Source organism: Podarcis melisellensis (assembly GCF_964234715.1).
Source record: "Podarcis melisellensis genome assembly, chromosome: 12".
NCBI classification, from domain to species: Eukaryota; Metazoa; Chordata; class Lepidosauria; order Squamata; family Lacertidae; genus Podarcis; species Podarcis melisellensis.
Genome location: NC_138544.1, coordinates 54009092 through 54031847, shown reverse-complemented (window position 1 = coordinate 54031847; position 22756 = coordinate 54009092). Strand labels below are relative to the sequence as shown.

Here is a 22756-nt window from a genome sequence, read left to right as displayed (position 1 = left end):
TTCCTGCTCTTGGTCTATCAACAGAAGGCTCTCCTCTCATTTCCCATAGATGGGGAAGTGAGTTGGGCACCATTTTGAATCAAGATGGTGGAGCGAACCTTTCAAAGTCATACCAATTTTTTAGTTTCTTGGAATTCCTCAGCAAGGCTGGGTATGAGGCTGATAGTACATAAATGCTTTGCAGTAGCCGTACAGTGGTACCTCAGGTTAAGAACTTAATTCGTTCCGGAGGTCCATCCTTAACCTGAAACTGTTCTTAACCTGAGGTACCACTTTAGCTAATGGGGCCTTCTGCTGCCGGAGCACAATTTCTGTTCTCATCCTGAAGCAAAGTTCTTAACCTGAGGTACTATTTCTGGGTTAGGGGAGTCTGTAACCTGAAACGTCTGTTACCTGAAGCGTCTGTAACCCGAGGTACCACTGTACTGGGAAGAGTTTTATTACCACTTTCCTATAAGTAGAGTTTAAGCACAGCACTTTCCCCCCTTACCGGTTTATTATTTCCTCAACGCAATGGCAGCCACAAATGAAGAGATTCCTCCTCCCTCCCCCACCCCCACCATTTTGAAATGGGGAAAAAAGAGACACCTTCAAGATGAACCATTGAAAGGCTAAGGATCCAAACTATTTACAGTTCCAAGTCCGGCGAAATAAATAACACATGGTCAAAGTTCGTTAGGAACAAGGCAGGCTCCGTGTCTGTACTGGCCAAGAGGAGATGGTGAGAATCGTCACACTGAGGAATGGTCGTCGGTGGAAAGAGGGAGGGCTTCTGCGCACACACAGTCAGTGCTGCTCTCTGAAGAGCAGGCCCAGAAAGTTCCGGAATATTTACAAGAGGGCGGAATTAAGAACTCTGGCATTTCAAGGGGAAGCAGTCAAGGGCAGGATGAACATCAAACAAGTTGGTCTTTTCCCTGCTCTCCATCTGAACCACACGCATAACAGGCTCCCGAACTGAGAGTCCATGAGTTATCAAGAGCGTACAAGTCTCATTCCCCCTTGCACGCTTTCTGTCCTTTTCAGAATCCACAGGGTTTGCAATATCAACAATGGAGGTAACATGAAAACAGAGGTCCTTCCACCAGCTTGTAGCATCTGGGTATGCGTCAACAGACCCTGGCAGTGGAGTCTCCCTGTCCAAGCTGCTCAGAAGACCCCATGGGGATGTCACCACCCAGCCTGGAAAGCGCAAGCCTAGTTAGGAAGGGCATATTATTCACCCATCCCAGGTCAAAGAACCTGGTGAATCGTGCTTTCTCCAACCAGCAGATGCTCCCAACACCAAGAAATGGAACATCTCTCCTTTCTTTTTTTGATGGGAGGGATTGCTTGATGGTTGAAGTTGGGGAGAAAGCACATGAGATGTAGCTGATTCAAAAGCAGCGTGTAAACCACTGCTTGTCACTTCAGGAGGGGCCAAAGCTTACTGGGAGCACTTGTGCTCTGCATGCAGAAAATCAACCCCTGGTATCTCCAGTTGAAAGTGCCCCTAGGCAGCCCAGCCCAGAGAGCCTCTTGCTGAGACCCTGAAGAGTTTCTGCCCATCAAAGTTGTCAATTATTGCACTTCCTGGACCGATGGTTTCCTCCCCCAAACAGAATAGAAGACAACCTTTTCCAGGAGTGCCTTTGGGGACCCAGTTAAAGCTTCCGATATATAACCAACAGAGCATTCAGGATGACCCCATGCTGTCTCTGGAGTTGAGATGGTCTTTTGGCTTCTGAAGTTTATCCGGAGACAGAGGCTTAGTCGGCTGCGTCACGCCCAGGGAGTATCTCTCTGATCAAATGATTCCTTCTCTCCCATGAAAGATCTTGGCAGATGAGGTCACCACACCTGCTCCTTTCCCCCATTGGCTCATTCTGCATCTGTTGGTTGAGAGCTGCAAAGGCGGGCTCTTTCTTATCCACCATGCACTGAGATTCCGCTGCATTCACAAGCACTCCAACAACACCCAGAACTTAAAGACTTGAGAAGAACCAAAGGGAGACTCCACCACCCAACCAGGCCTCTTCTCATCCTTCCGCTATTCTAGTGTTTTGTTCTGCTTTGGTTGACAGAAGAGTGTTCTGTCTTAAAAAAAGGAAAGAATGCACACACACTTCACACCTGTCACCCTTAATCCAAGGTCCTGTCTGGTATCATCTTTCCTCTCCCAATGCTTTGTGTCCCACCCATTTGGTCCCTTGGTCATTCGCGTCCGGGTCTCAAACCAGAGACAAGTCGGCTTGGAAGCTAGAGCAGCGCCTGCTCTTGGGGCTGCACTTGGTCAGCATGGAGATTTGGGTGCTGAAATTGGTCCCGTTGCTGCCCATGGAGGGGTGGTGATATTTCATGTCGGAGCCCAGGAACCTCTCCATGTGCCACCTTCGCCACTTCCGCTTCAGTTCGGCTTGGACCTAAAGAAGGGAGCAAGGAAAGGGAGAGGGCAGATGAACTGGGGAAGGGAGAAAGAAGGAGGTCTTCTGGATTTGTGGATGTGCTTTGTGGTGAAGGGACAGGTTACCCAAACCTGAATGTGCAGCTCCCAAACCTGAATGTGCAGCTCCCAAACCTGAATGTGCAGCTACCTGAACCAGGCCCCAATAACTCCCAAATTCCTTCTTCAAGGATCCATTAGCTAAAATCCATTAACTTGAGCTGTATAAAACAGGACCCAGCTGTGCAAACAAAGCCGTCTCCTTTATCAGTCCATGAAGGCTTAATGATGGATGGCCTTGTCAGTTCCGAGTGGAGACGGGATGGCAGATCTGGGGCTTATCTTGTAGGTTGTAAATATCCTCACCACTCTGACGCACAGACCTTGCAAGACAAGCTGCCAGCCCCCGCTCCCGGAGACAGCGCCAGGAGTACCCCTATAGTTGGGTGACCTTCTTGCCCCAAGATAAGCACACAGGAACAGGAATATCTGCTTATGCTCAAGGATGTCAACTTACGTGTACAAACTCATGAGGCTGGATTCCTGGGGAGGGGGGAAAGGGTGGGCCTAAAGGGGATATATACTGTATGTAACTTCTCTTTCAGGGTGCTTGCTGTGAACTGATCACGCAGTGCCTTTCTGCTGCTCCGGAAAGCAGAAATAATAATCTCTTTCTCTGACCCAACCTCGGTGTCTGATTGACTCCTTCCTCCCTCCCGGGAGCAATGCAGACCCAGCCAATGGGAAAGGTCTGAAAGGCTACAGTGGAGCTCTTCTAGGCTGAGAGCCAGAGTGGTGTGGCCGGTCAAGGGCTGGACCAGGAAGACCGGGGTTCGAGTCCACAATCACCCATGAAGGTCACAGGGTGACCTTGGGAGCCAGTCGCTGCCTCTCAGCTTAATGTACCTCACAGGGTTGTTGCTCCTTGAGCTCCTTGCAGAAAAAGGTGGGATACAAATGCAATTGATAAAACAAATACAGCCATACCTTGGTTTACGAACAGCTTAGTTCTTGAAAGTTTTGGCTCCTGAACGCCACAAACCCGGAAGTGACTGTTCCGGTTTGTGAACTATTCCCCCCCCCCAATTTTTTAAATTATTTTTCCAAATTTATAACAAATACGACACAACACAAAAAACAAAACATATAAAAAGAACAAACAAACATATAAGATTTCTTCCAATCAAAAATCCAAATTAATTTCCATTATTAAATGACTTCCTCGAATCCTTCCTAACTGATTTTCATTAAATCTCATTTTAGCAATTTCCCAATATTCACTTTCTAATACAATTAACTAGTTCAAATTACTAACTTCCTTTCTTTACATCATAATCTCAATCCACAATTCGACATACTTAAATCCTAAGCCAATTTAGTACTTGCAAGTCCTTCCACTTATGTGGTTTGCGAACTATTTTTGGAAGCCAAATGTCCCATGGGGCTTCTGAAGACAATCAGAAGCTGCACTTTGGTTTCCGAATGTTTTGGAAGTCGAATAGACTTCTGGAACGGATTCTGTTCAGCTTCCAAGGTACTGCTGTAATTGCATTCGTCATGGGAATGATGGAAATCCGTGCTGCATTTTGCAGCCATGTGAATCTTGCTTACCACAAATTGCATTTCACCACCCAAAATATCTGTCTTTCTCTAAATCTCCAGCCCTTCCCTCCCTCCTTCCTTCCTTCCTTCCTTCCTTCCTTCCTTCCTTCCTTCCTTCCTTCCTTCCTTCCTTCCTTCCTTCCTTCTTTCCTTCCTTCCTCTCTCCCCCCCTCTCATTCCCTCTTTTTTCCTTTTTCATTCTCCCCCACCCACTCTTTTCTTCTTTCTTTTTTCTGCATTACTTACTTTCCTTCATTCCTCCCTTCTAAATATATCCTGCCCTTTGTCGGAAGGCTCCAGGGCAAGTTACAGCAATAGGTAAATAAAACCATCAATAATAAAAGAGAGATTTAAAACCAGCAAAATAATAGTGTTTTTTGTTTTTTTAAAAAAGAATACTTATTAGTTTTCTGCAGTCTTCTGCCAGGCTTTCAAATGTAGATTGCAGAAAACTGACAGGTATTTTTTTTTAAAATCTATTAATTTGCTGGTTTTAAATCTCTGTTTTATTTGCTGGTTTTAAATCTCTCTTTTATTATTGATTCTTTTATTTGCCTATTGTCGTAACTTGCCCTGGGGCCTTCAGACAAAGGGCAGGATATAAGTAGAGGCCTCTTGAGCCATGGAGTAAAGGAAGGGGAACTTCCTCAATGATGGAGAGTATTCATTAAGAGAGGGCGTTTAAAACACCCAAAGGATTATTTGAAGCAGAAGGGGAAATGGCATAGCAGTGCCCAACCTAACAGTTCAGTTGAGGGAGCAGTTGCCATTTGGCTCATCCCGTCTTCTGAACAGTTTCCATTCAAGATGCTAACTTTAAGCACAATAAACCTTATTGGGATATTCACTCAAACATTTAAGAATTGAAGTACTGTTTTGGGGGGACAGGGGGCAGGCAGGAGTGGAGGATGTCAGGAGCTCATCCTACTCTTAAGTAGGACCCTGGCAGAGACACATGCCTGACTGGCATGTTCTCTCCCTCCTGGTCGATCGTTCGGGAGCTTCAAAAGCTTTCTTCTGCCCGAACATCACAGCGACCGATGCCAACAGACATCAGCACACTTAGAGATCCACAGAGTCTTTGTAGCTTGTGTAACAGAACTCAGCAACTCAGCATTTTGGCTAATCTACACACACAGAGCACTGCAACATGGCTCCCTCTCTCTCTAGCATTAGACAGCAAAGAGGAAAAGAACAAAGGACAATAGTCCCACTTCACGGAACACAGTAACACAAACATCCTGTCTCCATCACTCCCCACTCTGTGGAGTCAAAACATACACCGTCATGTGATAGACAAAAATCCCATGACTGCAATCACGGAGCAGGAATTCCAACAGAGGACTCTCTGGCCCTGAATGGGATAACTGTGCCCCTGAAGGACCAGGCGCGCAGCCTGGGAGTCATTTTGGACTCACAGTTGTCCATGGAGATGCAGGTGACTTCTGTGTCCAGGGCAGCTGTTTACCAGCTCCATCTGGTATGCAGGCTGAGACCCTACCTGCCCGCGGACTGTCTCGCCAGAGTGGTGCATGCTCTAGTTATCTCCCGCTTGGACTACTGCAATGCGCTCTATGTGGGGCTACCTTTGAAGGTGACTCAGAAACGACAATTAATCCAGAATGCGGCAGTTAGACAAGTGACTGGGTGTTGGTGCTGACCTTTAAAGCTGTAAATGGCCTCGGTCCTGTATACCTGAAGGAGCGTCTCAACCCCCATCATTCAGCCCGGACACTGAGGTCCAGAGCCGAGGGCCTTCTGGGGGTTCCCTCTCTGTGAGAAGCGAAGTTACAGGGAACCAGGCAGAGGGCCTTCTCGGTGGTGGCACCCGCCCTGTGGAGTGCCCTTCCATCAGATGTCAAGGAAATAAACAACTACAGTGGTACCTCGGGTTAAGAACTTAATACGTTCTGGAGGTCTGTTCTTAACCTGAAACTGTTCTTAACCTGAAGCACCACTTTAGCTAATGGGGCCTGCCGCTGCTGCCGCGCAATTTCTGTTCTCACCCTGAAGCAAAGTTCTTAACCCAAGGTACTATTTCTGGGTTAGTGGAGTCTGTAACCTGAAGGGTCTGTAACCCGAAGCATCTGTAACCCGAGGTACCACTGTATCTGATGTTTAGAAGACATCTGAAGGCAACCCTTCAGATTGATGTTTGATGTTTTATTGTGTTAATATTCTGTTGGGAGACGCTGAGAGTGGCTGGGGAAACCCTGCCAGATGGGCGGGATAATAATAATAATAATAATAATAATAATAATAATAATAATAATAATGATGATGATGATAATAATAATAATAATAATAATAATAATAATAATAATAATAATAATAATTGCACAGGGGGTAAGTGGGGCAGCATCTGACAGCCCTGCCCCACTGAACATCTCCATATCCATGCATTAGGAGGAACCTCAATAGAGGGGAACCTGACGTATGCAGGTAAGTCTCCTCTAACGTATAGAACCCTGAATGAATAGCTGGCCTGAGTTCCAGTTCACATGGGGAGCCTCTGTGTGCGTTTAGCAGGTGCACCTCCTCCTTCTCTATCATGCAATTCTTAATCTTGGGAGTGAACACCCAAAAAAGGGCTCATGTGACTTTAAGAACTGCTGCCTGGGTTTGCTTATTTTCCTCTTCCCTCCTCCTCCCTTTTTCCTTCTGTGCTGTGCCTTTTAGACCATAAATCTACAGGCATGGGCTTGTTTTGTTTTAAATCTGTGTATAAAAGGTAAAGGTACCCCTGCCCATCAGGGCCAGTCATGACCGACTCTAGGGTTGCGCGCTCATCTCGCTCAAGAGGCCGGGAGCTGGCGCTGTCTGAAGACACTTCCGAGTCACGTAAATCTGTGTATAGCATCCAGTAAATTCTAGGCGCTTTTACGAAACAACGGCAATGTTGCTCTCATTCGGTCTACGTTCCTTGTTCTCTGAAACTAAAATTTCTTAAACGATCCCCATATCAAAAGGCAGCAGTAATTATTAAAAGTCCTCAGAGGTTTGGAGAGCCATTGCAACTTGTCTCAGCGGCTGTTTGGGGGTTGGGATTCCCTTGTAGTGATGAATATCTGACCTCAGTTTGGCTTTGGCTCTGGTGTATATTTCATTCCAACATCTGAGAAATACTTATTTTTCCATTGTTAAACGGTGCGTCATAATTTGTTAAGCTCTGCATTATGCATTGCGGTGCAAGAATAAGGAGCAAATTCAATTAAATTTGATCGATGAATTAGTTGGCGGAGCAGCAAAAAGGCAGGTCATTAATGAACTAAACGTTATTTAATCGCCTGGCAGCCCCGGTAATGCTTGTTCCCTTTGCAAATATCATGGCTGATCTTACCTCTCCATTGAGGAAGCAGTACAAGACAGCCACCACAAAGCCCTAGAAATGGGGGAAGGGGGAATAGAAAAGAAGAGACAACATAGATTTTTATTCCATTGTCTTTGTTTTAGGGACATATTTAAATGTGTATGCTCACCCCCACATCCCAAAGGCTAGGTAAAAGTTTGTATCAAGTTCCAATGGAACATTCCGTTCAAACTCTTCCCAGACAAGAGAGAAAGAGCAAAAAAAGTCAAAGTTTCACGTCAAGAAGAGAGCAGGATCTCTTGCTTAATACAAGCACAGCAGGAGTTTTCTAAGTGGATCTCTACTGGATCACCCCAGCATTACCCACAAAGACATCCAATCTTGGGCATTGTGCATAGCTGTCAAGCGTCCCTTATTTGGCGGGACAGTCCCTTATCCCAGCGCCATGTCCCGCTGCTGTCCCTTATTGATGATGTCGCTTAAATAAGCTACTGAAGGTAATGGGGCCCTTTCTATGTCCAGCTGTGCTTTGTCAAAAACAAATGGTTGCTTTTTTGTGTTGAATATATGCTATATGGTGATTTATGGACCTAATAGGTATCTAAAGCCATTTGCATGCAACAAAATATGTATTTTATCAAAGTAGTTGTTGATCCCTTATTTTGGCTGCTGATCCCTTATTTTTGAGGCTGCTGCTCCCTTATTTTCAAATCCGTAAGTTGACAGCTATGGCATTGTGGGAGATACAAAATGGTGGCCAGGATGACAACTGCTGATGCAGATGCAGTAAAAAATATATCTTAGAATAAAGAAGAAGCTATTTTGTGGCTAATGGTGAGATCTCTTCCACAAGAGACATGGTGAAAAATTCCCCTCCATGAAAATAATGCAAAAAAATTTCCACCTCTGCATATCACCAATCCCGCTAACCATCTTCTTCCCCAATGCACAGTTGCAAGAGACTGGTCTAGGGAACACCACTGGAAATAGGGCAACAATAAGCCAGTTTCCCACATGTCCTGCTTACGGGTTTCCCATAATGGGCATTTGGTTGACCACTATGGTAAGTGAGTCGCTAGACCAGACAGGCCTTTCTGAAGACTGTGCCCCAGAATCCCCTGCAATGCGTCATGGTTCTGTGGCAGACAGTAAGGTGATAAGGACATTGGAAAGCCACTGTCCCACACTGAGGCCACACTAAGCAGAAGAAGGTGGTTCAGGAAACAGCCAAAGGCACCCTTGGAGCTCACCAATGTCCAGGTAGGGACAGACGCGGAGTAGGAATGAAATTGCGATCGTTCCTGTGAGATCCAGCCTTGCAGCAGGGGGAAGTGGCTTACCTGAAAGGATCCCAGAACAAGTTCGAAGACCAGTTTCATCTCCAGCAGCTTTGATTTGTCAGGGAAGAGGGCGAAGATGGTGTAGTGGATACCGAAGAGCGGGATCAGCAGTAAGGTGGATTTTGCAAGTCTCCTGGCAGGAGGGAGAAGAACAGAAAGGGATGGGTGCACAGGGTGGAGGAAGACCTGAAGATCTAGAGCTGATCTGCATGCCCAGTGATAAAAAAAATCATGATGCACAGTCCAAGCATGTGGACTGCACATCAAACTGTACGTAAGATGGCAGCATAAAGGTAAAGGTAAAGGACCCCTGACAGTTAAGTGCAGTCACGAGCAACTCTGGGGTTGCGGCGCTCATCTTGCTTTACTGGCCAAGGGAGCCGGTGTTTGTCCACAGATAGTTTTTCCAGGTTATGTGGCCAGCATGACTAAGCTGCTTCTGGCAAATCAGAGCAGTGCATGGAAATGCCATTTACCTTCCCACCAGAGTGGTACCTATTTATCTACTTGCACTTTGATGTGCTTTTGAACTGCTAGGTTGACAGGAGCTGGGACCGAACAACGGGAGCTCACCCCGTCATGGGGATTCGAACCGCCGACCTTCTGATTGGCAAGCCCAAGAGGCTCAGTGGTTTACACCACAGCGCCATCCGAGTCCCTAAGATGACAGCATACCTGAATGCAAAAAATCGTTCTAGCAAGTGAGCACGTCAAGGGTGACTTCACTCTTGCTGCTGACATGAACCTGGGATCAGATTGTGGGATGTGACATCACTGTAGCAGTCAAGTACAACTTTTCCTGTTTGCCCAGAGTGGACACACAGGGACATGTTACTTTAGCCAGGAGGACTTCCTGTCTCACCTGGTCTGGAGCATCCTCCCCCTGCATGTGACTGGGTAGGTGGGCGTTACGCTGGCAGACCCTACAAAAGGGCCAGTCACACAGCCATCTTCACTTCTCCTGATGCTGCTCTCTTGATGTTCTTTGGCTGTCTGCTGGTCCTCAGCCAGCAGCACATGGGCTCATTCACCACATGGGACGAACCCAAACTCTCTTCTGTAACTATAAGCTAAAGCCTGCCTGCAGGGATCATACTGTGAACTGAATGTAAGTAAACTTCTTATTACTTTTAAGAGAAGACTGTTGTGTTTTTATTCTTTTTAAGAGGGAATTAAAGGGGAATTTACCAGGAACAAATTCAATCTGGACAAACCAGACTGGATTGCTGAACCCAAGAGATTCTAACGAATCTACCAACTAGCTTCCTGCGATATACAGGGGAATGTACTCTGCTACCAGCTCACTAGCGTGAGTGAGGAAGGATAATATTTAATCAATATATCCTCTCCTACTATCCACAACATTTCCACAAAGATTCCCCTTCTGCAAGGGATGCAGCCAGAGAGTCAGAGTGGAAGAAGAAGAAGAGTTTGGATTTGATATCCTGCTTTATCACTACCCGAAGGAGTCTCAAAGCAGCTAACATTCTCCTTTCCCTTCCTCCCCCACAACAAACACTCTGTGAGGTGAGTGGGGCTGAGAGACTTCACAGAAGTGTGACTGGCCCAAGGTCACCCAGCAGCTGCATGTGGAGGAGCGGGGAAGCGAACCTGGTTCACCAGATTACGAGTCTACTGCTCTTAACCACTACACCACACTGGCTCTATAAGAGAGAGACCTGCCTTTCGGTCTGGCCCCAGAACACCTCACCAACTAGAAGCAATCCCAGGCTGAGCCTTAAGAAGAACTGCAACTCCACCAGGGGGGGTTGGCACCATCATCAGTGAGAAGCCACATCCAGAATCATAGAGATGGAAGGGACCCCACAAGTCATCTAGTCCAACCCCCTGCAATGCAGGAATCTCAGCTAAAGCATCCATGACAGGTGGCCATCCAACCTCTGCTTCAAAACCTCCAAGGAAGGAGAGTCCACCAAATTCTTCTGGAATTCGTTCCACTGTCAAACAGAACTTACTGTCAGAAAGTTCTTCCTAATGTTTAGTCAGCTAAAGGGACAGAGCTTGCCTCAACGGCCACTGACTTGGATGGAGCTTCTGGGCTGGAGTCTTCTAAGTCAGAGGAAGACAATGTGATCGCCTTAGGCAGGGAGAGATCTAGGAGAACGTGCACCACTTTGCACTGGGGTACCTTGAGCAGTGGGGACATCACAGAGAGCCTCAAGGTCCATAAATAGCAACACCCTAGTGGTCCCAGGCCCTAAGGAAGTCAAATAAGCCTCAACCAGAGCCAGGGCTTTTTCAACTCTGGCTCCAGTCTGGTGGAACGCTCTGCCTCATGAGACCAGGGCCCTGCAGGATCTGATTTCTTTCCGCAAGGCCTGTAAGACAGAGTTGTTCCACCTGGCCTTTGGCTTGGAGCCGATTTGATTCCCTCCCCCTCTTTCTTTTTCCTTTTTCCTTTCTCCTCCTGTGATGAGGCTGCATTTTAATATTTTAATGTTTCAATATTTTAATTGTTGTATTTTAATCTTGTTTCTAAGTTGTATTCATTCAAGCTGTTTTTATTATTGCTTGTTAGCCGCCCTGAGCCTGGCCTTGGCTGGGGAGGGCGGGGTATAAATAAAAATTATTATTATTATTATTATTATTATTATTATTATTATTATTATTATTATTATTATTATTATTATCCAGGGCTGGCTCTGAAAGTGATAACTCCTCTCAGTCCATGGTCTCAGTATCCCAAAGATGGAGAGCTAGATCATGAGGTCATGACAGACAGAAAACATTTGATGGGGAGTGGTGCTGGCTGTAACCTCTTCGGGGCAGGGAGCTAATTTTTTATATATATATATATATATATATATATATATATATATATATATATATATATATATATATATTGTTCAGTTTCTGTTAATTGATTCTCATGAAAACTTACAGATTCTGGCTTCACACAATTAACTCAAGGCAGTGTCAATTTACTCTTGGCAGAAAGCCAAGGTCTGCTTGACCTAGAAACTACTTACTCTGATTGGTTAACGACCAGCACTCAACTCTGTTATCTAGGAATGCTAGCACAGTTTGTGCGGAGGGTGTGTTAGGAGTAGGAGTGCTGTGTATGGTTAAGAGAGAGAGAGAGAGAGAGAAAGAAAGGATTTATTTTGCTTTGTTTTGTATGCAGAAACTCTGCTGGTTTTATTTTTCCTTTTAATAAATCCTGTAAATAGTTATTCTGAGTCTAGCTGACTAGTCATTTCCACCTCAACTAGCTTCTTCGCTGTGCAGGAAAACTCTGCTACGCTTGGGCTAAAGCCATTAGAGCTATGCCTGACACTTCAAAGTTCCAAGATATATATATATAGAGAGAGAGAGAGAGTGTGTGTGTTTTCATGCTCTTATTACACCCAGAGGTACAACATTTTATCCAAGACTGCTATAAAAACAACAGACTAACTGCAAGTTAATGCTGCATGTGGATGGGTGTCGGAAAAATGGCAGCCACATATTTAGCTCCTCATCCATGAATGTACTTTGCGTTGTGACTTCACAATATTTTGCGTTTAGCTCAGTCGGTAGGGCCTAGGATGCCTTAATCTCAGGGTCATGGGTTTGAGCACCACACTGGGCAAAAGATTCCTGTATAGCAGGGGGTTGGACTAGATGTCCTTTGTGGTCCCTTCCAGGTCTACAATTCTATGATTCTATTCTTCTGCCATCTCTTGCTACTCACGGTCAACAGACTCCAGCCCTCCTTCATAAAACACCTCTTTTTTGTCATTCTGGCAGATCTGGGGCTGAGAATGCACCTCTGTTCTGTCTCTGGCTGAATTATTTGTAGTTCTGAGGATTAACTGAGGACAAGTTCCTTCCACCAGCACTACTTAATTTGTAAAGGTGCTTGGCTGATGAATATCTAATGCTGGTCTAGTTAGACTTGCAGAGCTCCCGATGAGCTCTGCTAAGAGAGCGGCATTCGAATCCGTTATGACGCTGCCCTGATTGGGGACATCTTTCCATATGCTGATTTAATCAGAGCTCCTTGGAGCAGGGACATCTTGAATTGGAAATGAGAGGAAGCTGCAAATGTTCAGCAGGGCGTAAGAGAAGACAGAGGGGCCAGAATAGTGTAGCACTGAGGCTGTCAGAAAAGGTTCACGGGGATTGGGGCACAGATGCAACTGTGATGCTCAAACCATGGCTAAGGGGCTGGATACAGCCCTCTAGGTCCTTCTGTGTGGCTCCTAAGGTAAAGGGACCCCTGACCACTAGGTCGAGTTGTGACAGACTCTGGGGTTGCGGCGCTCATCTCGCTTTATTGGCCGAGGGAGCCGGCGTACAGCTTCCGGGTCATGTGGCCAGCATGACTAAGCCGCTTCTGGCGAACCAGTGCAGCACACGGAAATGCCGTTTACCTTCCTGCCGGAGTGCTACCTATTTATCTACTTGCACTTTGATGTGCTTTCGAACTGCTAGGTTGGCAGGAGCTGGACCGAGCAACGGGAGCTCACCTCATTGCAGGGATTCGAACTGCTGACCTTCTGATCGGCAAGTCCTAGGCTCTGTGGTTTAACCCACAGCCCCACCCTGTGTGGCTTCTGGGAGTATGTAATTCAAAGTGTTGGTGCTGACCTTTAAAGCCCTAACCGGCCACGGTCCAGTATACCTGAAGGAGCATCTCCACCTCCATCATTCTGCCCGGACACTGAGGTCCAGTGCTGAGGGCCTTATGGTGGTTCCCTCGCTGCGAGAAGGCAAGTTACAGGGAACCAGGCAGAGGGCCTTCTCAGTAGTGGCACCCGCCCTGTGGAACGCCCTCCCACCAGATGTCAAAGAGAAAAATAACTACCAAACTTTTAGAAGACATCTGAAGGCAGCCCTGTTTAGGGAAGCTTTTAATGTTTAATAGGCTATTGTATTTTAGTGTTTTGTTGGAAGCCGCCCAGCTTGCCTGGGGAAACCCAGCCAGATGGGTGGGGTATAAATAATAAATTATTATTATTATATATATTATTATTAAGCTCTCATTGGACCTGCACCTGTAACAAGAGTGGAATGCAAAACGAGGTATGACTGTATTGGGGACACTGTTACTGATGCAATAATGTAGCGAGCCTCTTAACTCGTCTCTGTGATAACTGACAAAATGATGCCTCTTTTTTTTGCAATAGGAGCTGTCTTCAGACAGCCCACATTGCTTGCCAATATTCTTGATACCAAGACTCTGGAGCAGAACAACACAAACGGCAGCCTGGCAAGGAAACGCTCAGCGCGGCAGTTTCCCGAAGTCCTCGTTTCAGGAACTGGCAATGGATTCCAGGAGCTCTTACTCTAATTTCTGCAGGTGCGATGGCTTCAGATCAGACTGGCGCTTCCAGCAAAGTGGCAGAACTCAGTTTCTGAACAGAAACGTCTTGGCTTCCGCTTCCTGGAAACTTGTTATCAAGTGAAGGTGTGAATGTAAGAAGATCATTGGTCCCATCTGGTCCAGCACCCTGTTCTCACAGGGGCCACAAAATGCCTGGGCGAAACCCACAAGCAGGACAGGGGTACGGCAACACTCTTCCTTCCTGTGGTTTCAAGCAACTAGAATACAGAAGCATTGCTGTGTCCAACATAGCCGTCATGAGTAGTAGCCACTCAGGGCCGTATTTAGATTTGATGAGGCCCTAAGCTACTAATGGGGCCCTTTATATGTCCAGCTGTCCTTTGTCAACAACAAATTGTGGCTGTTTTTTGTCTTGAATATATGTTGTTGTTGTTTAGTCGTTTAGTGGTGTCTGACCCTTCGTGACCCCCTGGACCAGAGCATGCCAGGCACTCCTGTCTTCCACTGCCTCCCTCACTTTGGTCAAACTCATGCTGGTAGCTTTGAGAACACTGTCCCACCATCTCGTCCTCTGTCATCCCCTTCTCCTTGTGTCCTCCATCTTTCCCAACATCAGGGTCTTTTCCACGGAGTCTTCTCTTCTCATGATGTGGCCTAAGTATTGGAGCCTCAGCTTCAGGATCTGTCCTGCCAGTGAGCACTCAGGGCTGATTTCCTTCAGAATGGAGAGGTTTGATCTTCTTGCAGTTCATGGGACTCTCAAGAGTCTCCTCCAGCACCATAATTCAAAAGCATCCATTCTTTGGCAATCAGCCTTCTTTATGGTCCAGCTCTCACTTCCATATATCACTACTGGGAAAGCCATAGCTGTACTGTACGGATTTTTGTTGGCAAGGTGATGTCTCTGCTTTTTAAGATATGCTATATGGTAATTTATGGACCTAATGCCATTTGCACATAGCAGAATGCAGGCACCCTATATATAGGTGAGCAAAGCAGTGATATTTTAGGGAGGAAGCTAGCAGGCGGGGCCTATAACTTACATCATAGGAGCCTACACAACACAAAACACGGTTGCTGGATGTAGGTTTTATTTTATTTGTTTTTTATCTTATATTTTGGAAATGTACATCCAGTAGTTTTTCCTTTAAAATTTTTTGGGGCCCCCAAGGGAGTGGGGCCCTAAGCTATAGCTTGTTTAGCTTATACGTAAATCCAGCACTGTAGCCACTGGTATGTTGGTGTGTGAGCATCTAATCTTGGGTTTCCATTTCTTTCTGCAGCAGAGTTCCTTTTACAGAAAAGCTATCCTGCATCTTTTATTTCTTTACAACATTGGCAGCATCCCAGCTATCTCTTAGTGAAATTCCCACTACAGGAATACACACCATTTGGTTCTGTTTCTCAGAATCTTTATTGCCGCATTTTTCCATCTATAAGATGCCCTCGTGTATAAGATGCCCCCTATTCTTTTTATTTTTTATTTTTTTATTTTTTTGCCAACAAAGGTCCGTATAGTAAAAGCTATGGTTTTCCCAGTAGTGATGTATGGAAGTGAGAGCTGGACCATAAAGAAGGCTGATCGCCGAAGAATGGATGCTTTTGAATTATGGTGCTGGAGGAGACTCTTGAGAGTCCCATGGACTGCAAGAAGAACAAACCGATCCAATCTGAAGGAAATCAGCCCTGAGTGCTCACTGGAAGGACAGATCCTGAAGCTGAGACTCCAATACTTTGGCCACCTCAGGAGAAGAGAAGACTCTCTGGAAAAGACCCTGATGTTGGGAAAGATGGAGGGCACAAGGAGAAGGGGACGACAGAGGACGAGATGGTGGGACAGTGTTCTCAAAGCTACCAGCATGAGTTTGACCAAACTGCGGGAGGCAGTGGAAGACAGGAGTGCCTGGTGTTCTCTGGTCCATGGGGTCACGAAGAGTCGGACACGACTAAACGACTAAAGAACAACAACAAATTTTTTTTGGGGGGGACGACTCTGATTTAAGAAAATGGGGGGGGGGGGAGAGATGGCCCCCGTGTATAAGACGTCCCCAAAATTTGGACATTATTTTTTAAGGGGGGGTCTTATACCCTAGTCTTATACATGGAAAAATACGGTGTTTACAAAACTTTACACTGGTCCTAAATAAATAAATAAATAAATAAATAAATAAATAAATAACACAACATAATTTTTTCCTCTTTTAGCCATCCAGGCCAGAGGGACCTAATGCTGACTCATTCAGATGCTCATTTACACTGACCCAGACTTAGTCGACCACATGCCCTAATAAGGACACCTGTTGCTGGGGAAATTTTCCGTCGCCTAGCAACTTGTTCAAGACCGTTTCCAAGGGTTTTTTTTTTTTTAGAATATTCCAACATGGCAACCCTCTTCTCCATGCATTGATCTCATTCTCTTTCGAAGCCATCTAAGTTGATAGGACAATGCATTTCTGAGCGCCATTGCTCCATAGCTCAGACTCCATTTTAAACTGGACTAAAGTACGCCTTTGTAACTGGATTGCCATTTTAAGCCTCCCTGAACAAAGTGGCTGCATCTGTTACTCTTCAACGAGTATTCTGAGTGAATAAATATTATTGTTACTTTTTGCAAGGTTGTCTGTGTGATTATTGTTTTCGGGGGGGGGGAAGGGGGGAAATATCGGGAGAATCTGGTGAGCCTTAAAGCAACCTGGATTGCTTAAATGAAAAGGCTAAAACTAGCTTACCAAAGCTTCCCTTTTTAAGCTGCAAAGGGATGCACTGCTGAACTCACAAATGTGAGGAAGGAAGGATAATATCTACTAAATGTACCCTCTACCTAGCATCTATAAACGTCCCTACAGTTGTGAAGATAAAACAGGAAGAGAGGTGAACCATGAATGCCACATTGAGGCTCCTAGGAGGAGATGGAGGGTATAAATATTAACAATCTATCTATCTATCTAACCGCAGGAAACGCAAAAAATAAATAAATCATTTTTTGAGCTGCAAAGTAAATTCAGACTTACGAATACTGGCTTGTATCATTTCGTCCGACATCTGGAGAGTGAAGTTTCTGAACCAGGATCCGGATGATGCAAATAAAGAGGACGAAATTTATCTGTGGGGGAGAGAAATCGAGAAACAAAATTAGGAAAAGGGGGACAGGTAAGTTCCCTTTCTGCCAAACGGAGTCAACAAACATGACTAAACCGCCACAGGGTGATAAGGGGTTAGCTCTTGTCCTCTTCGTTATCTTGCCATGTGGCTAAGATTTTGCCACACATTCGGTGCAGGTGTGTGAGGTAATGTGTGGTAAAACAGTCGTGTGTACGAGCTCGTCGAACGGCCCTGCTTCTGAAGGATTATTTTGCCCACCACAACTTCATTTTTTTGGGGTGTGCGCAGCATAATCGGAAGACAACAAAGACCAGACACCGCTCAGAGAGAGACAAGGTAAAGCAAGACAGGACGGCAGCCATCTTGGGCCTGACATCAGCCTGCTTGGGACTTTTGTGTTATGACATCCCAAGTATGATGATGTCAAGCCCACAGAGCACAGCTATGCACACGTCGATGCCATGACAGGTCAAGAGCCTTTTCGGTTAGTCAGGAAATCAGAGGAGATGGAGAAGTACCTAAGGTTAGTGTTCAGGACCCAGAAACTTGCTTGACCATGTGTTGCTTAATGGACCCTCAACTGGGTCTAGCAGAACGTGTCTTAAAATCTGAGCCTAGAACATGTACCTATGTGTTCTAGAACCCCTCCCTCTCCTGGCTGAGACAACTGCCTGGAGCAGAACGTTAGCATGAACTGGACTTGTGAAGGATGTGAATCAGCACTGATACATCCGAGTTCTGTTCCTGCTAAGCAAAACATATTCTTAGCAAAACTCTAGAATCCAGTAACAAAACACCGGAGGCGATTTCTGCCTCCCCAGAAGCAACAGCGATGCATGAGAAGGCCAGCGAAGGAATGATGGGGGAAAATATAAATATATCCATGGATACATTACCAATATGGAAACCAAAATGGGAGCCTTGATGATCCACCAAAAGGGAGATTCGATTAAGTCCCAACAACTGTAAAGGAATACGAATAGATCAAGAGCTTCTTCTTGGGTACGGAGGAAGAGGTTGAGGAAGTAAATGACACCCTTCAGTTCCAGGCAATGTAGGAGGAGGATGTCTGTATCTTAAAGAGGCACACACAGTTCATGGGACCACAGCTCAAGGGTGGAAGCACATGCTGGTATCTCTGCAAAAGCATCTTAGGCCTTCAGCTGAGACCACAGGAAGCTGCTGTTAATTGGAATGGACTATCGTTGGTTGGATGGACCCAGTGGTTGGACTCTGCATGATATATGCTCATGTGCAGCAGTGACAAGGCCTGTGGGGCCCCACAGGAACTGAAAAGGGGCCCCAGACCACACCTAACTCTTCCCAATTGCTGCACAATGCAGGGAAAGAGAGGAATACCAGAAGCTGCCATGGCCCGTCTTGCTCAGTAATGTCTATATCGGGGCCAATGTTGGGGAACCTCAGACCCAGGAGCCAAATGTGGCTCTCCAGGTCTCTTCAGGTGGCTCTCAAGCCTCTCTAGGCCACATCTCATCCTTAGGCAATACCTGAGACCATGCTCTCTCGCTTGAATGTGACAATGCCTCTTTGCTTGGATGTAGAACTGTGGTGTGTGTACTCAGTAAACTCAGGCTTTCACAGGGCTGGAATCTAGCTACAGTCGTACCTTGGAAGTCAGATGGAATCCATTCCAGAAGTCCATTCGACTTCCAAAACATTCAGAAACCAAAGCATGGCTTCTGATTGGCTGCAGGAAGCTCCTGCAGCCAATCGGAAGCCATAGAAGCCATGCCGGATGTTCGGCTTCTGAAAATTGTTCAGAAACCAGAACACTCATTTCCGGTTTTTGGTTGTTCGGGAGCTGAAACGTGCGAGTTCCAAGGCATTTGGCAACCAAGGTACGACTGTACTGTACAATGCTAAAGGTTGCATCTGTTCCTCCCCCCGTTTTCTCCCCGGCTCTGTCCACCAGTGGCAAGTGACTCCCACAATAATAATGGTAACAGTAATTTTAATATTTGTACCCTGCCCATCTAGGTTGCCCCAGCCACCCTGGGCAGCTTCCAGCAAATATAAAAGCACAATAAAACAACAAACATTAAAAACTTCCCTATACATAGCTGCCTTCAGATGTCTTCTAAAATTCAGATAGTTGTTTATCTGTTTGACATCTGATGGGAGGGCATTCCACAGGGCGGGTGCCACCACCGAGAAGGCCCTCTGTCTGGTTCCCTGTAACTTCACTTCTTGCAGGGAGGGACCCGCCAGAAGGCCCTCAGAGCTGGACCTCAGTGTTCAGGCTGGACGATGGGGGTGGAGATACTCCTTCAGGTATACAGGACCGAGGCCATTTAGGGCTTGAAAGGTCAGCACCAACACTTTGAATTGTGCTCAGAAATGTACTGGGAGCCAATGTAGGTCTTTCAGCACTGGTGTTATGTGGTCTCTGTGGCCACTCCCAGTCACCAGTCTAGCTGTTACATTCTGGATTAGTTGTAGTTTCTGAGTCACCTTCAAAGGTAGCCCCACGTAGAGCACAATGCTCCCTGTGAGGGAATATGGTCTGAGAATGATTCCCCACTCCTGGTTCTTTTCTAGCTAGGGATTGAACGTGGTGCCTTCTCCATGCAAGGCAGGTGTCCAACCATTGAGTCATGGCCCTTTCTGAGTAGTGTTGGATAAACACCCCAAACAGAAGACTCATCCTCATGAAACACCCCCAGTATTTCGGTGCAAATATTTCCTGCCACACACTTTTTTGCAAAGCAGTTCTTCCAAATACAATGCATTCTCATATGTTATTTTCAGGAATAACACTAGTATATGCATTTTTGTACTTATTAGTTGGTTAGAGAACATCATTTGAAAATTTGGAGGAGTATGGATTTCGAAGGATGGCTATGCCTCAGTTTGGGTCTTGTTTCAGAAAGTGAAAATTAGGCAGGTTTTCCCTTTAAATGCAAACAGAACTGGATGTATCTATCTTCCTGTGTGACATACTCAGCGCTGTTGCCTGAGGTTGCTGCCTCACTCTGCATAATGCCAATTCGGAGCCCGAGAGGGTGCAAGGAAGGAGCGAGACTCAGGAATCAACAAACACTGAAGTTGCCAGCTCTTCTTGGAAAACAGGAACTGAGCATCTCTTCAACACAAACAAAAAGCTGGCAAATGAATGGAGAGAGTCAGTACTTCTGCAGCCCCTGCCTAGACGTTAAAGCCCAATTTCACCACCTACAGAGCCCTCCTCATCAAGCCAACATTTTCTCCTGACACCAGCAAGCCTTGGGGATGAATTTTGCCTGCTTACCCAACATCCTCAAAGTGGATCCGAGTGATAGTCCAGGCAGAGATAAACAAGCTGGGTGCACCTGCCAAGTGAGGATCAGATTTTGATTAGATTTCAAAGTTCTGCTTTCAATCTGAAAGTTGCATTTGTATTACAATATTCTCTCTCTCTCTCTCTCTCTCTCTCTCTCTCTCTCTCTCTCTCTCTCTCTCTCTCTCTCTCTCTCTCTCTCTCTCTCTTCCCGCCCTTCACCCTAAAGCCCCAGGGTGCTTTACAACATTTAAAACAACACTAAAAACAATTTAAAACCACTTGGAATATTACAATTTCAATTTGTTTCATTTAAAAAACAACAACTGCTGTTTCTTTTCAGCCCTGGATATTCTTTTGTTTTGTTTTGTTCTGGTGTGTTCTTAAATGGTGATGTATTGCATACATACAAGAAAAAGAAGGAATAAAATTAAAAAAGGGATGATGGGAGTTGTAGTCTGGCAACATTGGGGGGTCGGGACGGACGGACCACAGGTTCCTCACCCTCTGCTACGGACTATTTCTGTTCTTGCAAAAACACAGGAACATTTTTCTATATCAGAAAAAAGGCATGATGACCAAAGAGGTTGCCTACCCCAGCCGATCAGGATGTACCACCAGAAATATTTTTTCTCTGAGAAGAATGAGATGACCAGAAGCGTGTGGAGGTATAAACCTTCAACTAGGAGCCAGAAGAAGTTGGCCATGATGCAGTACTGGAAGAAGACCATCGCAGCCTTGCAGCCAACCTGAAATGGAAAGATGAGAACGAGAAATTTAACGGGTTGGTTGTTTCTGCTTTGTAAGCAAACCTAGGTTAGGGATGTTGAAGCACATAATGAGTCTCTTTCAACATGGCCTGACAAGCATGGGCTTTTTTTTTTGTAGCCCCCTGACATCATGTACCATCCACAAACCCCTTTGTACTTCTGGTGTCCCTTCAAAAAGGGGAAAAGAGAGGACCCAAATAATTACCGCCCAGTCAGTCTGACATCAATACCAGGGAAGATCATTAAGCAAACAGTCTGTGAGCACCTAGAAAGGAATGCTGTGATCACCAATAGTCAGCATGGATTTCTGAAAAATAAGTCATGTCAGACTAACCTGATCTCGTTTTTTGACAGAATTACAAGCCTGGTAGATGAAGGGAACGCAGTGGATGTAGCCTACCTTGATTTCAGCAAGGCATTTGACAAGGTGCCCCATGATATTCTTGTAAAGTAGCTGGTAAAATGCGGTCTTGACTATGCTACCACTCAGTGGATTTGTAACTGGCTGACTGACTGAACCCAAAGGGTGCTCATCAATGGTTCCTCTTCATCCTGGAGAAGAGTGACTAGTGGGGTGCCACAGGGTTCTGTCTTGGGCCCGGTCTTATTCAACATCTTTATCAACGACTTGGATGATGGACTCAAGGGCATCCTGATCAAATTTGCAGATGACACCAAACGGGAGGGGTGGCTAACACCCCAGAGGACAGGATCACACTTCAAAATGACCTTGACAGATTAGAGAACTGGGCCAAAACAAACAAGATGAATTTTAACAGGGAGAAATGTAAAGTATTGCACTTGGGCAAAAAAAAAATGAGAGGCACAAATACAAGATGGGTGACACCTGGCTTGAGAGCAGTACATGTGAAAAGGATCTAGGAGTCTTGGTTGACCACAAACTTGACATGAGCCAACAGTGTGGTGCGGCAGCTAAAAAAGCCAATGCAATTCTGGGCTGCATCAATAGGAGTATAGCATCTAGATCAAGGGAAGTAATAGTGCCACTGTATTCTGCTCTGGTCAGACCTCACCTGGAGTACTGTGTCCAGTTCTGGGCACCACAGTTCAAGAAGGACACTGACAAACTGGAACGTGTCCAGAGGAGGGCAACCAAAATGGTCAAAGGCCTGGAAACGATGCCTTATGAGGAACGGCTAAGGGAGCTGGGCATGTTTAGCCTGGAGAAGAGGAGGTTAAGGGGTGATATGATAGCCATGTTCAAATATATAAAAGGATGTCACATAGAGGAGGGAGAAAGGTTGTTTTCTGCTGCTCCAGAGAAGCGGACACGGAGCAATGGATCCAAACTACAAGAAAGAAGATTCCACCTAAACATTAGGAAGAACTTCCTGACAGTAAGAGCTGTTTGACAGTGGAATTTGCTGCCAAGGAGTGTGGTGGAGTCTCCTTCTTTGGAGGTCTTTAAGCAGAGGCTTGACAACCATATGTCAGGAGTGCTCTGATGGTGTTTCCTGCTTGGCAGGGGGTTGGACTCGATGGCCCTGGTGGTCTCTTCCAACTCTATGATTCTATGATTCACAGAATCAAAGAATTGTAGAGTCGGAAGGGACCCCAAGGGTCATCTAGTCCAACCCCTTGCAATCCAGGATTCTCTCTCTCCCCCCCCCAGATGATCTTTA

The 22756-nt window shown here is 45.8% G+C and overlaps 1 protein-coding gene across 1 annotated transcript in view; it reads right to left on the bottom strand.

The window, feature by feature from the left end:
- Positions 1-603: 603 nt before the first annotated feature.
- The window catches only part of LOC309353250 (vasoactive intestinal polypeptide receptor-like), a 118217-nt gene continuing 96064 nt past the window's right edge, over positions 604-22756 (bottom strand). The window contains exons 7-13 of the mRNA XM_081882576.1: positions 20939-21092; positions 20335-20395; positions 17963-18029; positions 16976-17067; positions 8675-8807; positions 7365-7406; positions 604-2402 (exon numbers count right to left, since the gene is read on the bottom strand). Coding sequence (XP_081738702.1) covers positions 2211-2402; positions 7365-7406; positions 8675-8807; positions 16976-17067; positions 17963-18029; positions 20335-20395; positions 20939-21092 — 741 coding nt within the window. The 3' untranslated portion in view covers positions 604-2210. The remainder of the gene's footprint in view (positions 2403-7364; positions 7407-8674; positions 8808-16975; positions 17068-17962; positions 18030-20334; positions 20396-20938; positions 21093-22756) is intronic.